Here is a 14,747-nt window from a genome sequence, read left to right as displayed (position 1 = left end):
CTATATTTCCTTTGCTATAAACTATTATGTTCCTGTATTTTGCCTATGTAAACATTAGGTTGTTGGTCTTTTCTTACGGACTTTAGGAATAAGATTTTAACTATGGGTTAAATAGGTTTTGTGTAGGTTAGAATAAAAGCCATGTATAAGATTCTTTCCATACAAAAAATATATATCCCAAGTTCCAAGCACCCCTCCTACCAAACAATTAACTTTTATAGCCAGTTGTGAATTGGGAGCTGCTTTGATTTCCATCCTAGCTTTTGCATCTTTGAACTAATTGGAAGGTTTTTTGTTTTTTTCTGATAAGATTACGTACTAGGAAAACCCTAAAATAAAATCAATGATTACACTAACTCAAAGAGTAAAATAATTCACTACTTGGTGAAATATAAGTTACCACACAGAAATCAGTAAGCTTCATTTCCACAAATAATAACCTGTTAAAAGATAGAATGGTAGAGAAAGCCCCCTTTCAATAGCAACAGAAAAGATACAATATTTAGGAATAAATTTAACAAGAAAGGCACAAAATTGATATGAGAAAATTTTAAAACACTTTTAAAAGATACAAACATAGACTTTATAGTCTCTGGCCAGGTAGCTCAGTTGGTTAGAGCCCTGTCCCGACGTGTCCGGGTTGTGGATTCGATCCTGATCAGGGCACATGTGAGTAGCAACCAATGGATGCATAAGTAAGTGCAGCAGCAAATTGATGTTTCTCTCTCTCCTTCTCCCCCTTCCTGTCTCTAAAAAAACTTTTTACATTAATTTAAAAAGTAGGCCTTAATAAAAGTTAACATTTGTTTTTAGATACAACTTAGTATCATAAAAGATTTCAGTTGCCCTTAATTTATAAATTTAATGTATTTTCAAGAAAATAAATATGTAGAAATAGCCGGGAAAACATTAAAAATATAAAGCTTTAAGAAGTCACTATTCTTACCGTACCTTAAAACATACTGTAATGCCTGTAACTGAAACAGTGTGTACTGGTGCATGAGTCAAGAGAGAGGCCAGTGGACTAGAACAGAAAGCCCAGAAATAGACCCAAGTATATACAGAAATTAAGCATATGATAAAGGTGGCATCTCATATCACTAGAGCAAAGATAGATGTCTTTATTTTCTTATGAGTGGTGCTGGGACAACTGGATAATCAGTTGGGAAAAGATAAAATTAGATCTATATGTCACATCATGCACAAAAATAAATGCCTCTATGAAAAGGAAGCAAGGCTTCTTGGAGAAATGTCTGATTCCAGGGTTGGGGGAGGAAAAGCACAAGATGAATCTAGACTATTTTGTTGTATCAAAAAGTAAGGATTAAAGAGGACATGCCAAAAGGATGTGAGTGCCAGACTGAAGAGGCTCCCACTGCCCAACTCAAGGAAATTTGCACACTGAAATAATTATAGCAAAGTATTATAGCATATTGATGGAAAGAAGAATCGATGAGCTCATGGTAATATAAATAAATAAGTGGAGAGAAGGGAAAGTTCTTTACAGTAGAAAGGCAAGTAACAGATAAAAAAGGAATGACTGATTTAGAAAATCATCATTTGTCAACCATACTGATTTATTGAAGCAAGAAGAATTAGTGGATGTTAGAATAAGCAAACATTTTAAGAATAATATAATATACACATATTCTCAAAATATCTCCCCATAGCCCTAATCGGTTTGGCTCATTGGATAGAGCATCGGCCTGTGGACTGAAGGGCCCCAGGTTCGATTCTGGTCAAGGGCCTGTACCTTGGTTGCGGGCACATCCCCAGTGGGGGATGTGCAGGAGGCAGCTGATTGATGTTTCTCTCTCATCGATGTTTCTAACTCTCTGTCCCTCTCCCTTCCTCTCTGTAAAAAATCAATAAAGTATATTTAAAAAAAATATCTCCCCATAAAATACTTATTAATGCCAAGGGTGAAATAGTAACTTTGCAGTGGAGAAATGGCCACCTGAGCAAAGTGTTCAAATAATAGTGCAAATCAACATTATGTACTTCTTAATATGTAGCAGCAAGAACATACAATATCACTCTTGTGATATTTCTGCACAAACCCATAACCTAAGTCTAATCATTGGGAAACATCAGACAAACTCCAACTGAGAAAGTTTACAATAACTAGTTTGTCATGCATATTATTGTGTTCGATATACAGATGAACACTTTTTAATTAACTCATTTGCCCATTTCCAGAGCACTGCTGGAATAAGCTTTTATTTGAAAATGAAGGACATGAGAAAGCTCATTGCAAGTTTAGCTAGTTTCAGAAGCAGTTGCTGCAGATTAGCAGCCATGGATTGGGCAATGAGATTTTTATCAGGAACAGTTACGGGAGAGAAGGACATGCAAGGGCCATAGTTAAAAATTCTCAGTCCTTTATGGTCTCCTAAAGGGTCTTCTTCACATGGAATTTCCAAGTCCTAACATAATGAGAGTCAAACAGCTCTTCAAAATTATTCTTTTTAAAGCTACATTTAAATATTTTCCTGCTAAATTTTATTTATTTACCAGTCAAAAAGTGGATGTACTATCAACTAATCTACTACACGCAAAGAAAAAAACTATGTATGTAAAAGGGAAACATTCATTAAAGGATAGTTTTCAAAAAAAGATGAAATCATGACCTTTATACAGATATGAAAATGAATACATGTTATATATTTTAGTTAACTCATTAATGAGGAAACTGGTACAGTGTTAAACCAGTTCAAAGGACAATCCAAAGAACAGATCAGGAATATTACATGTGCAAGTGGAGGTAAAAACTGTTTTTTCCATAGTAATGGGGGTGAGGATGGAGGTGAGGGTGAGGGAGGAGGTGGGGGTCATTCCACTGGATAGAATTCGTTTGCATAAGTGTAAACACAAATTAGTTTCCATTGCTATCAGTTATCTACAACTTATAAAGCTGTAAAGTAACTCCCATGGAATCAGATTCATTACCCTGAAGGGATGCAGTGCCCAATTTTTTTTTTCCCCTTCTACAACTGTTGTTATCTGTCTCCAGACATGGCTTATGCAGAAAGTCTTGGGTGGCAATGGGAACATACTGGTCATAAGGCTAACTTCCCCATTCAATGAGCATGTGGTTAAAGGAATTTCCCCTTCCATTTACAGATTATTTCAGGCAAATGAGATACTATAGTTTTTTGGTTTACTACTTGATTGTTGGGGAGCCAGCTCTGAAGGGGCTCATATCTGGACAAGCTAATGAGCTACTGAATGCCCACACAGTGCCCCCAAACAACTCCCAGGGAGGCCCAAGTAAAACTGCACCTCCAAAAGGGCGCTGTGCAGTCGGGGTGTGTGTTGAACCCCCTTTTTGCTAGTGGGGAGGAAATGGCTTCACAAGTGTACAGTATTCATAAACAAAATCTGAAACAAAATTTTTTAGACTACTGCCTCATCGCCCTCCCACCCGCACGAGGCTGGACTCTTGCTAGAAGAGTCTCCCTCGCAGTGGTTCTCAACCTTCTGGCCCTTTAAATACAGTTCCTCATGTTGTGACCCAACCATAAAATTATTTTCGTTGCTACTTCATAACTGTAATGTTGCTACTGTTATGAATCGTAATGTAAACATCTGATATGGAGGATGGTCTTAGGCGACCCCTGTGAAAAGGGTCGCGACCCACAGGTTGAGAACCGCTGCAACATCGTAGCTCAGGTTCTGGAGACAGAACTGAGTTTAGGCTCAACCAACTACAAGATGGTTTATTCTGAAAAACAAAACAAAACAAAAACAAACGGGCATTATAATTCCTAGCTGCCAGACTTGAAACGGGCTCGGAAATGCTTTGTAAGCTGTTAAGAACAAATCGCTCCTGTGTTAGGATGCCACGGTGCCCAGTTCATAGCTGGAAGGAAAGGTCAGCGATCTTAGCCGCCATCGAGCATCAACGCGGTGTCCCCGCCGGCAGCAGCGCCCCAGCTCCGTCCGCTGGCTCCGCCCCGCCTCGCCGCCGGCCCGGGGGAGGCAGCGGGGCGCGGGGCCCTGCAGCCTGAGGCCCTCCGGGCGAGGTCCCGGGGCGGGGCGGGCCGGCCGCCAGTTCCTGGTTCTAAAAGCGCTGCCGGAGGCTGGGGGCGCCACAGGCGCGGGGCCCGCGGGCGGCGAAGGATGGGCCCGCGCCGTGCAGCGAGCCTGCCCCGAGGCCCCGGCCCGCGGCCGCTGCTCCCCGCCGTCCTGCTGCTGCTGCTGCTGCTGCCGCCGCCGCCGGGCTCGGGCGCCGGGGCCGGCCGGCCGCCCCACCTGGTCTTCGTGCTGGCGGACGACCTGGGCTGGCACGACGTGGGCTTCCACGGCTCGAGCGTGCGCACGCCGCACCTGGACGCGCTGGCGGCCGGCGGGGTGCGCCTGGACAACTACTACACGCAGCCGCTGTGCACGCCGTCGCGGAGCCAGCTGCTCACCGGCCGCTACCAGGTACGCGGCTCGGCCCCGGCTGGGTCCCCGCGAGGCGGCGGCTGGCCGGGCCCGGAGCCCGCGGCGCTCTCTGCGCATGCCTGCCCCGGCGCCCCGCGCTCCCCACCCCCTCGCCCCGCCTCTTCGGGTGGGTTTTCGGTGTTTCGTTTTCCGATGGTCAGGGTGGAGGGTTCTGGGGAGTGCTGGGCGCTGGGCGCTGGGCGCTGGGCGGTGGGTGCTGGGCCTGGGCCGGCGGGAGGGTCGGGATGGACTCCGCGGGGCGGCCCTGAGTGGAAGATGGAGAGGGAGCTGGCGGGCGCCGGTGTGGCAGTGAGAGGGGGGCAGCGCGAACCTGGGGCCGAGTTCAAGGGCGAGCGCCCTCGGTGGGGAGGACTCTGGTCCCCTGAGGACCCAGCCGTCATGGCTTGGGACTGTCCGACCAGAGATTAATGTTTTCCAGTTTCTGGGGCTGCTGACATTTCAGATTTAACCTGTATCCATAACCCCTCTGAGCATCATTATCTCTTAAAAACTTCTCTGTAGTTAATAGAGAAAAGTATACTTGTAGAGAGTGTGCATATATGTTAGAGAATTAAGAATATCAAGAACATTTGCATAGTGCTTTACTGCTTTATTATTTATTGATTGATTTTAGAGAGAGAGGCGGCATCGATTTGATATTCCGCTTATTTATGCGTTCATTGGTTCTTTCTTGTATGTGCTTTGATCAGGGATTGAACTGCAAACTTGGCATGTAGGGACGATGCTCTTACCAACTGAGCTACCTGGCCAGGGCTGCTTTACTGTTTTTATTATTTATTTTAATCCTAATCTCACCCCTTACCCGAGGACAATTTTTTGCTGTTATTTGTTTTTTAATGTGTGTGTGTGTGTGTGTGTGTGTGTGAGAGAGAGAGAGAGAGAGAGAGAGGGAGAGAGAGAGGAAGAGAGAAACAACAATCGGTTGCCTCTCTTACCCGCAACCTAAGTATGTGCCCTGACCAGGAATCGAACCCACAACCTTTTGGTGTACCAGCCAACAGGGCCAGGACTGCTATACTGTTTTTAAAGTTAATTCTTGAAACAGACCAAGAGGTAACTGTTATTTTTAATCCCCTTTACAAATGAAACAACCTATAGAGCAGTGGTTCTCAACCTTGGCTACGCATTAGAATCACCTGGGAATCTTTTTAAAATCCTGATTTCTGGGCCTCATCCTCCGGAAATTCTGTTTCTTTGTTACTAATGTTGTGGCCCCACCCCATAACAAAGAAACAGAATTTCCGAAGGATGAGGCCCAGAAATCAGGATTTTAAAAAGATTCCCAGGTGATTCTAATGTGCAACCAAGGTTGAGAACCACTGCTATAGAGGTTCTGTTGGCAGCTTGGAGAAAGGCAACAGGTGTTAGACCACTGGGGTCTGATAGGAGCCAAGATTCATTATAAGAGAACGTTTATTTAGAAAATCAGAGGTGGGAGAAGTGACTGGTAGAAGAGATGGGTTTAGGAAACAAGTTGCAGAGGTGAAAGAAGGGCCCGTGGCACTTGGGAATGAAGAAGGTAAAGGTAACTCACCTGGGTGAGGGTTGCGGGGAGGAGGAGGGAGGGTGAAAGGAAAAGGCACTGGCACGCTCCTGGGCCAGGGTCCGGGTCCTCAATGCTCCGAAGGGGATTTTAGGGGAAGTCCCAGGGGAGGATCTCAATAGAATATTCATCGGTTTTCCAGATGTTTCTTTTCAGGGTCCTGGTCTCTACTGATTGGCAGCTCTAGGGGAGGGGGTCATTAGTCATCACAGCTGGCTCTGGTCTTGCTGCTTTGTTAGGCCTGGAGCTGAAACCACTGGGCCTAGCAGTTATCCCGAGGGAGGAAAGGTGAGGGGGTCTGAACTGCATGGCCAGCAAGTTGCTGGGCAGGAAAGGCGACCCTGGGACAAGGGCCCATCTCACGAGTGTCTGCTGCTAGGCTTTCTGCCAGGGTGACCTTCTGGACCTGGCCCATCCTCCTTGCTCTGCTCATGTCTGCCTACCTACCTACCACAGTTCCATGACATGTTCAGAACCACACAGCCAGAAAGTACCTAAGCTGGGCTCATGCCTTGCCTGCACCCACTAGTTATCTCAGACCCCTAAAATTGGACCTTTTTTCTTAATCTGAATATGATTGACATTTTTATAAGATCCTGATGTAATCATGACCATATTAAATACAATAAATGGGGACTGTTTGAGATCACATGCATACCTTCATATAGGTAGATGTACTGTCTATTCAATAAGCATATTTCGAGTCACAGGGGATATTCTTGAATCTTGCCCTCCCAAATCTGTGTTCCTGTAGCCTGTCAGATCCACCCTAGCCTCATGTTGCCCTGAAATCAAGAAAAGGGAGAGTCCACTTGTAATAAAGATTTCCATAGTGGTCTGAAGACTTCTAGAAACAGAAAAGAGAGTTAGTTGTACTACAGTCTGAGAAATAGCTGTAGCCAGGGTTTGCCATGGAGATAAAGGGTGGTTTCCTTTACCACCAGAACTAAGTACTTTCCACAGTTCCAACTATGGCTGCGAAGTCTAATCAGGAATATCAGTTGTGATGCAGATCTTACCCTGGATGCTTTGTAGGACTAACAGGGTATTTAAATAAGAAGGGAAAAGAGGGAAGGCAAAGTCTGCCCAAAATGGTTCTGCATTTGCTCTGAAGCAAGAGAACTAAACTCAAATTTCAGAAGAATGGGAGGGCCATTCATTTCTCTAACTTCCTCCCTTCCAACAGACTTGAACAGGAAAGCAGATACCACACTTCAAAAACTTGTTCATATAATTGGCTGCTTTCGTCCTGTCCCTTAACATCCTCCCCCACCAGTCACCAACTGGGGGGAAAAACACACACACACAAAAATCCCCCAGGCATACTTAGAGTACCCTGTAGTTAAGAAGTGAATGCAGGCTAGAAGCTGGATATTCCAAAGCAAGACGTTTCTTCTGTTTTATTCTCATAGAGTTTATGAGACCCAGTTAGAAATTACCTTGAGTTAGCAAGCATCCTCTTTTAAAGGAATCACTGTTTCTCAAAGGGTTAAGAGGCCTCATTGTCCTCAGATACTACATATTGGTACTGTCCTGAGCACTTGGATACATTCTCCCAGAAACCCGATGAAGTATTACTGTTATCAGCCCTATTTGATAACAAGGAAATTGAGGCTCAAAATGTTAAGAAACTTACTCAATAGCACAAGGCAAGTAAGTGGTGGACCAGGATTTGAACTGGGCAGTGTGGCTGTGTAACCACTATGCTATATTGCTACTCAGAATTATTAAAAATATTTCCTGAATGATCTCTATTATTTTTGGACATTTAGGTTGTTCCTCAACATTTCAATAATAAAAAAAATTCACCCACCATACATTTCAGGTTAGGAATTGCCTATGTAAAATGAAAATAGGGAGAAAGTTTAATTTCTGAAATAAATCATGTGTTGTGCATAATTTTAGACAATAAAATGAGGAAAATATTTTTATTTTAAAATTAGGTACTTGAAAGAACTAATTAATAGCCACATCTATGAATTTAGCAACCATGCTTTAACATTTAGACTCTAAATTTTAGAAACTCCCTCTTCCCATAATCATTTGACTTTAGATTAGAAAAGAAAAGCATAAGGTGATAAGCAAGCCTAGACTAACTGGTAGAACTTTATATTTCCAAGAAGTTCGGAGTTTTAGTTTTTTAGCTTACTAAAGTACTTAGTTGAGTGGAACAGTTAAAAATTGTGAGATGTGGATTTCATTCTTTGCCATGTCAGTCAATCTTCAGACTCTGACCTCACTTCTGGAAAATATGGGATTTGAGCTGAACTGTAAGGCTCTAAATTTCTAAGGCTCTCCTATCCATTAGAGCAAGTGTGGCTTGAGCATTTTGATACTCACTATCGCCACCTACTGATAGAAGGAGAGATTAACTTTGCTCAACACTGGCAGGGTACTCCAGCTGCTTGTTATGCTGCTAGAAACTTGTTCAAACAAAAACATGAATTCAAACTTTTCTGTTTAGACCTTTAATTGTTCAGAATCCTCACATATGAACCTTTCTTAAATCTACATGCTTTGTTTAAAAAGTGCATAGAGTTTTGGAAAGGGAGAAAGGGAGACTGATATTCAGGTTTCTGTAAACTAGAATTCAGGTGTCTGTAAACTTAGGCCAGTGTTCTTCCCACAGCCCTATATGACTCATTCATTCATTATTTTTAAAATATTTAAATATATATGTATATTTAGATATTTTTTTATTTTTTAAAATATATTTTATTGATTCTTTACAGAGAGGAAGGGATAGGGATAGAGAGTTAGAAACATCAATGAGAGAGAAACATGGATCAGCTGCCTCCCGCACACCCCTCACTGGGGATGTGCCCGCAACCAAGGTACATGCCCTTGACCGGAATCGAACCCGGGACCCTTCAGTCCGCAGGCCGACGCTCTATCCACTGAGCCAAACAGGTTAGGGCTAAAATCTATATTTTATTTACAGCGAGGCCTTGACTTACGAGTGTCCCGACTAACGAGTTTTTCGAGATACGAGCCGTCTCTCGGCCGATTTTTTGCTTTGAGTTGCGAGCTAAAATTTGGGTTACGAGCCAGCTTCAGATACCCCACCGCTAGTTGGTGCAGCGAACGTCACAGTGAACTCCACAACATCAGCCCAGCATCATGTGTCTCACTTGTTCACTTTATGATTTGACATACGAGTAATTTGAGTTACGAGCTCCGTCACGGAACGAATTAAATTCGTAAGTCAAGGCCCCACTGTATTTATTTTGGATTAGAAAATACATTCATGTGGCTTAAAAACTCAAAAGTTACAAAAGGGCTTACAGTGAAAATCTTTTCCTAACTGTATAAACATTCTCTTCCTTAGGCATCCAGTTCCCCATCTTGGCAGGCAAACAATGCAATATGAATTATGTAAAATGTATTTTATTCATATACAAAAAATACATATGTAAACTTTCCCTTCTCTTTTTATATGGAGAAATATCTACTCATATCCTCTGCTTACTTTTTAATTGTTATTTGTCTTTTTAGTGTTGAGTTGTAAAAGTTCTCTATATATTCTGCACATTAAACCTTTTCCAGATAAATAATTTGCAATTATTTTCTTCTATTTTGTGGGTTGTCTTTTTATCTTTTTGATGGTGGCCTTTTATATAAAAAAGTTTTAAATTTTGATGTATTTCCATTTATTTACTTTTCTTCGGTTGTACTTTTGTTGTTATATCTAAAAAAGCAGTCTAACTCAATGTACAAAGGCTTCTATGTTTTTTCTAAAAATATTGTGGTTTCAGCTCTTACATTTATATATCTTTGATCCATTTTTAGTTAGTTCTTGTATATTTTTTGAACTATGTGGGTACATATGGGTGTCCAATTGTTCCAGCACCATTTGTTGAAAAGACTATTTTTTCCCCATTGAGCGGTCTTTGTACCTTTGTCAAAATCAATTGACCATAGATATATGGTTTGATCTAATGTTTATCCTTATATCAGTACCAAGCTGTCTTGATTACTGTAGCTTTGTGGTAGATTTCTGAATCAGGAAGTGTGAGTTCTTCAATTTTGTCCCTTTTCAAGATTGTTTTGGCTATTCTGGCCCCCTGTATATTAATTTTAGGATCAAACTTGTCCATTTCTGAATTTTGATAGGGATTGCATTGATCTGTAAATTCATGAGGAGGAGTAGTACCTTAACAATATAGGCCTTCCAATCTATGAATATGAGATGTCTTTCTATTTAGGTCTACTTTAATTTCTTTCAACAATGTTTCGTAGTTTTCAGCCTACAAATCTTGAACTTTTCTTTTTTTTTTTTTACACTTATTTCTAAGTTTTTCTCTTTTTTTTTTTATCTGTTGTGAATGGAATTGTTTTCTTAATTTTATTATCAATTGTCCATTGCTAGTATATAGAAATGCAAGTGATAGTTATGTATTAATGTATATCCTGCAACCTGTGGAACTTATTAGTTCTAAGTGTGTGTGTGTGTGTGTGTGTGTGTGTGTGTGCATGCTCTTTATGATTTTCTCTACAAGATCCTATTATCTACAAATAGAAATAGTTTTGCTTCTTCCTTACCGATCTGGATACCTTTCATTTCATTTTGTTGCCTAATTGCTCTGAGTAGAACCTTCAGTACATTGTCAAATAGAAGTGGTAATAGTGGACATCTTTTAATTCCAGATTTTAGATAGCTTTCAGTCTATCACCATTAATTGTAATGCATGCATTCATTCATTCTTTCATTCCACAGATTTTTATTGAGCAACTATTTTTTGCTGCCATTGTGGTATACACTCTGGATTGCTTAGTGCAGCGGTTCTCAACCTGTGGGTCGCAACCCCTTTGGGGGTTGAACGACCCTTTCACAGGGGTTGCCTAAGACCATCGGAAAACACATATATAATTACATATTGTTTTTGTGATTAATCACTATGCTTTAATTATGTTCAATTTGTAACAATGAAATTGGGGGTCACCACAACATGAGGAACTGTATTAAAGGGTCGCGGCATTAGGAAGGTTGAGAACCACTGGCCTAGTGCTTATAGTCTGGTGGTGGTGAGGGTAGAGGAAGCAATTATCAAGAGGGGGGCTGAAATACACACGAACAAATGAGTAAGGTGAATTTGAATGACATGGCAATAAATATGGGGAAGAAAACAAAACAGGGCAAGGAATCATGACTCAGGAAGGTATCTCCAAGAAGGTGATATAGGCAATGGCCTGAATGAAGAGAGGAGTCAGCCATGGAAAGATCCTGGGAAAGGGTTTAACACAGAGGGAGGGACTATCAAAGTAAAGGCCCAGAGGCTGGAGAGAGCTCCTTCTACGAATGGGGAGAAGGCCACCATGGCTGAGTGAAGGAGGGATGCCAAGCAGGTAAGAGCCCAGAGAGGGAGGCAGGGTCTCCCTGTACCTAAGAGTAGTACTGTCTGCTCATGATAAAAGATTAAAACTTGTTTAAGTTTTCATAGTTGTGTTACATTGAAGGCTACTATTTACTAAAGAATATTTCTAATGTTCCAAATAAATGTATTTTAAGAAACCACAATAAAATGCCGTGTGGCATTTGTATACATGTAATTCTGGTTAGAATTAAACATATTTTTAAAATAAGGAAATACATTAAAAAGTTTCAAATATAAAAAATTTAAAAAGGTATATATATAAAAAAAGAAAAAGATCTTTCATCCTGTCCCCTGGCCCTTCTTCCCATCTTTCCATAGGTAGCCCATTCTTAGTTTCTTGGTGTCCTGTGAAGGCATGTTATACATAAAATGAAACAGATTTTATATTTACTTTCCCCTTGTTTAAATTCTCAAGATTAATATTGATTTACTTTTTGAGGAAACTCCATACTGTTTTCTACAGAGGCTGCACCAGTCTGCATTCCCACCAGCAGTGTATGAGGGTTCCCTTTAAAAATGGAACTCCCATTTGACTCAGTGATCCCACTTCAGAAATATATCCTAAGAGATCAGAAACACCCATCAGAAAGGATATATGCACTCCTAAGTTCATAGCAGCACAATTCACCATAGCTAAGATTTGGAAACAGCCTAAGTGCCCATCAGCAGATGAATGGATTAAAAAACTATGGTACATCTACACAATGGAATACTATGTAGCTGTAAAAAAAAAAGAACTCTTGCCATTTGCAACATGGATGGACCTGGAGAGCATTATGCTAAATGAAATAAGCCAGTCAGAGAAAGATAAATATCACATGATCTCACTCATATGTGGAATCTGATAAACAAAAATAGACCCAGAGACATAGAAGCATCAAATAGACTGTCTAACCTCAGAGGGAAGGCAGGGGAGGAAGGGGGAAGAGATCAACCAATGAACTCATGCATATATGCATAACCCACAGACACAGATAATAGGGTGGTGAAGGCCTAGGGTGGTAGGTGGGTGGGAGAGGTCAGTGGGTAAGGGAAAGAAGACATATGTAATACTTTCAACAATAAAGATTTAAAAGAATATACATATATCAATTTAAAAATCCTTAAAGGGGTAGGGAGATAAGACAGATGCTGGTTAATGGTACAAATTAGGAACAAGTACTAACACAAGACCTAGAAATCTAATGCACAGTATAAGTGAATGTAGTCCACACTATCCTATATAATAAAAGCCTAATATGCAAATTGTCCCCTCGGGTGGTCATTTGACTGGGAGTTTGACCGCTCGCTATGACATGCACTGACCACCAGGGGGCAGCGCAGAACATGTCGGGCGTCGGCGATGTGGTGCTGGCAGGAGGCAGCAGTGGAGGCACTGCTGGACCCTATATGGGCATCGGTGACGTGGCGCTGGCAGTGGGTGGCAGTGGAGGTGCTGCCGGCCCCAGTGGGCCCCGACAAGAGCAGGACGATGGGATGGTGGAGCAGGAGAGTGGGTGGCGCCAGGTCAAGGCGGGTGCGAGGGGGGGCCTGATTGCCCCGCAGGCAATGACCAGCAGCAGTGGGGGGCGGGGCCACCACCTGGCATTCAGGCACTGAGGGAGCTGGGCTGGGGGCCCAGCCCTGATCGATTGCCCCGCAGGCAGGATGGTGGAGCAGGTGAGGGGGTGGCACCAGGCCAAGGCAGGGCTGGGAGGCTGGGGTCCCAAGCTGGGGCTGCGAGGCTGGGGGTGCGAGCTGGGGCCCAATCTCTGCAGGCCACCCCAAGGACTCCACTCGTGCATGAATTCATGCATTGGCCTCTAGTTGTATTATAGTCATCAAACTTGCTCAGAGACTAGAACTTAATGATTACAATCACTGAAAGGAAAGGATCATTATGTAATGCAATGGAGGTGTTAATTATCACTGCAGTGCAATCAGATCACAATGTTTAAATGTATCAGATTAACAAGTAGTACATCTTAAATTTACATAATATTATGCGTCAAATATATTTCAATAAAATAACACATGTAATAAAGATGTTTATAAAAGTGGTTAAATAAGCAAACAAAAGTCTTTCAGCTTTTCTAATAGAATTTGTACGCTGCTTGTAGTTCAAGTTGAAGACTCGAAAATACTAAATTTCCATATTCTTACAAATTGACCTTATTCAATACAAACTGCTCATTATGTTGCTGCACTCGTACACTTTTTAAGCGTGGTGGCGGTTTTGCTCTCAGGCCGGACTTCTCCACTAGATTGCCTTCCTTCTCTCTGGCCTGGAGAAGCACTCGGTGCTGAACAGCTAATGAATGAATGCGCCAGTACTTTAGCACCTGTGCATTCCCCGAAGGCGCTCACTGTCTTAACTGCTTAGGGCTGACAAGTCATTGCTAACGCCCTTGCTTCCTTTTTAAGAAATTATGAAGATTAAAGGGTAACAAAAGTGGTAGGCCTTAGTGGAAACACTTCCTTTTGGGAAAAAAGTAAAGTGACTTTGGCCCTCACCTGGGAACGTTCTTACCTTGGGCACTGAGGGGACCACTCCACCAGAACTCTATAAACCTTGGCAGAGAATGGAAGCAATGAAAGATGACTTCAAGGTTTCGTTCTTAAGGGACCCAAGCCACATTTCTCTTAATCCCATCGATAAACAGAAAAGACACTTCCACAGCCTTTCACTCACCCCTGAAGCAGAACCTTGGACAGAAAATATAAGGAAGGAGGTTGTGCAGAGCACTGTGGGTAGTTTTGTTTTTTTTTTACTTTTGCTTCAAGTCTGCTTTAAGAATGTGAGCAGATGAGACCCATGACTGCAAGTAGGACTGGGTTCTGCATACTGTGTGGCTTGGCAAGGAGACAGGAGTTCTGCCAGAGGATGCCCTCATCCCCCTGCTGCTTTTCCTCACTGCTCTCAGGGCCCTGCCTGCCATTGTCACCCTCCCACATGCTTGCCTCTCTGTGGATTCCTGTCCCTGGTCAGGTCTCTCCTGGACTCTAAGATTAGAAAAGGAACCACCAGGAAGTGCCATGTGGCATTCTTTGTATACATGGCAATGAATATGGGGAAGAAAAGACTGAAAAGAGGAGAAAAGAGCTGGAAGAAATGGGCGGAGTCCTCGGGGAAGGCTACATGTCACAAATTGGGAGTGTTCATAGGACCCGGCCAAGGCATCCAAGGAGTGAGAGAGAAGAGGACCCTGTAGTCCAGAGGCCATAGGCGCCTCCGGAGGGAAAGCACTCATCGGTCTCCATTCCTAACTCTTTGCGGAAGGAAGAAGGATGCATTAGGTCCATAGTAACAAGCAAGATGGCCACTCACTGAAACCACATCACGGTTCCGAAGCAGGGACCCTGGGTGGCTTGCTCCAATGTGTCTTTTGTTTTCCCTAAAG

At 42.6% G+C, this 14,747-nt stretch overlaps 1 protein-coding gene across 1 annotated transcript in view; it reads left to right on the top strand.

Annotated features, from left to right (window-relative positions):
* Positions 1-4,062: 4,062 nt before the first annotated feature.
* ARSB (arylsulfatase B) overlaps positions 4,063-14,747 on the top strand; it is a 130,260-nt gene continuing 119,575 nt past the window's right edge. Inside the window, exon 1 of the mRNA XM_081089438.1 lies at positions 4,063-4,428. Coding sequence (XP_080945564.1) covers positions 4,123-4,428 — 306 coding nt within the window. The 5' untranslated portion in view covers positions 4,063-4,122. The remainder of the gene's footprint in view (positions 4,429-14,747) is intronic.

This window comes from Myotis nattereri, assembly GCF_964212035.1.
Source record: "Myotis nattereri genome assembly, chromosome: 4".
Lineage (NCBI taxonomy): Eukaryota > Metazoa > Chordata > Mammalia > Chiroptera > Vespertilionidae > Myotis > Myotis nattereri.
The sequence above is the reverse complement of the archived record's forward strand: the minus strand, read 5'-3'. Positions and strand labels throughout refer to the sequence as shown.